Source organism: Eimeria mitis, genomic scaffold, assembly GCF_000499745.2.
Source record: "Eimeria mitis Houghton genomic scaffold, Emh_scaff9897, whole genome shotgun sequence".
Lineage (NCBI taxonomy): Eukaryota > Apicomplexa > Conoidasida > Eucoccidiorida > Eimeriidae > Eimeria > Eimeria mitis.
The window spans coordinates 1-454 of NW_013577269.1; the positions used below are offsets into that span (position 1 = coordinate 1).

At 61.2% G+C, this 454-nt stretch overlaps 1 protein-coding gene across 1 annotated transcript in view; it reads left to right on the top strand.

The window, feature by feature from the left end:
* Nucleotides 1–34: 34 nt before the first annotated feature.
* Nucleotides 35–454, top strand: part of EMH_0098320 (uncharacterized protein) — a gene marked incomplete at both ends in the record, with an annotated part of 791 nt that continues 371 nt past the window's right edge. The window contains one exon of the mRNA XM_013502676.1: nt 35–371. Coding sequence (XP_013358130.1) covers nt 35–371 — 337 coding nt within the window. The remainder of the gene's footprint in view (nt 372–454) is intronic.

A 454-nucleotide genomic window follows, 5' to 3' on the forward strand; every position in this document is an offset into this window, starting at 1 on the left:
CAGCAGCAGCAGCAGCAGCAAGTCCTTCGAGGCAATGGCGCTGCAGCTGCTGCAGGGTGGAGAAACGCGGAGGGCCCGCCGGCAGCAGCTGCAGCAGCAGCAGATGCTGCAGCAGCAAACGCAGCAGCAAACGGAGCAGCAACTGCAGCAGATGCTGCAGCAGGAGCTGCAGCAGCAGCACGCTTTCATGACAGGTGAACCACACCCGCATCGTCAGCAGCAGCAGCAGCAGCAGCGGCAGCAGCAGCAGCAGCAGCGGCAGCACCAGCAGCAGCAGCAGCGTGGAAAACAAAGAAAGGAACAGCCGCAGCAGCAGCAGCAGAAGCAGCAGCAGCAGCAGCAGCAGCAGCAGCAGCAAAACACTTCCTCAGGTAAGCGCAGCTCCAGCTATGGCAGCAAAGCCATTCGCAGCAGCACGAAAAAGCAGCAGCAGCTCGACGACCAAACAACAGCT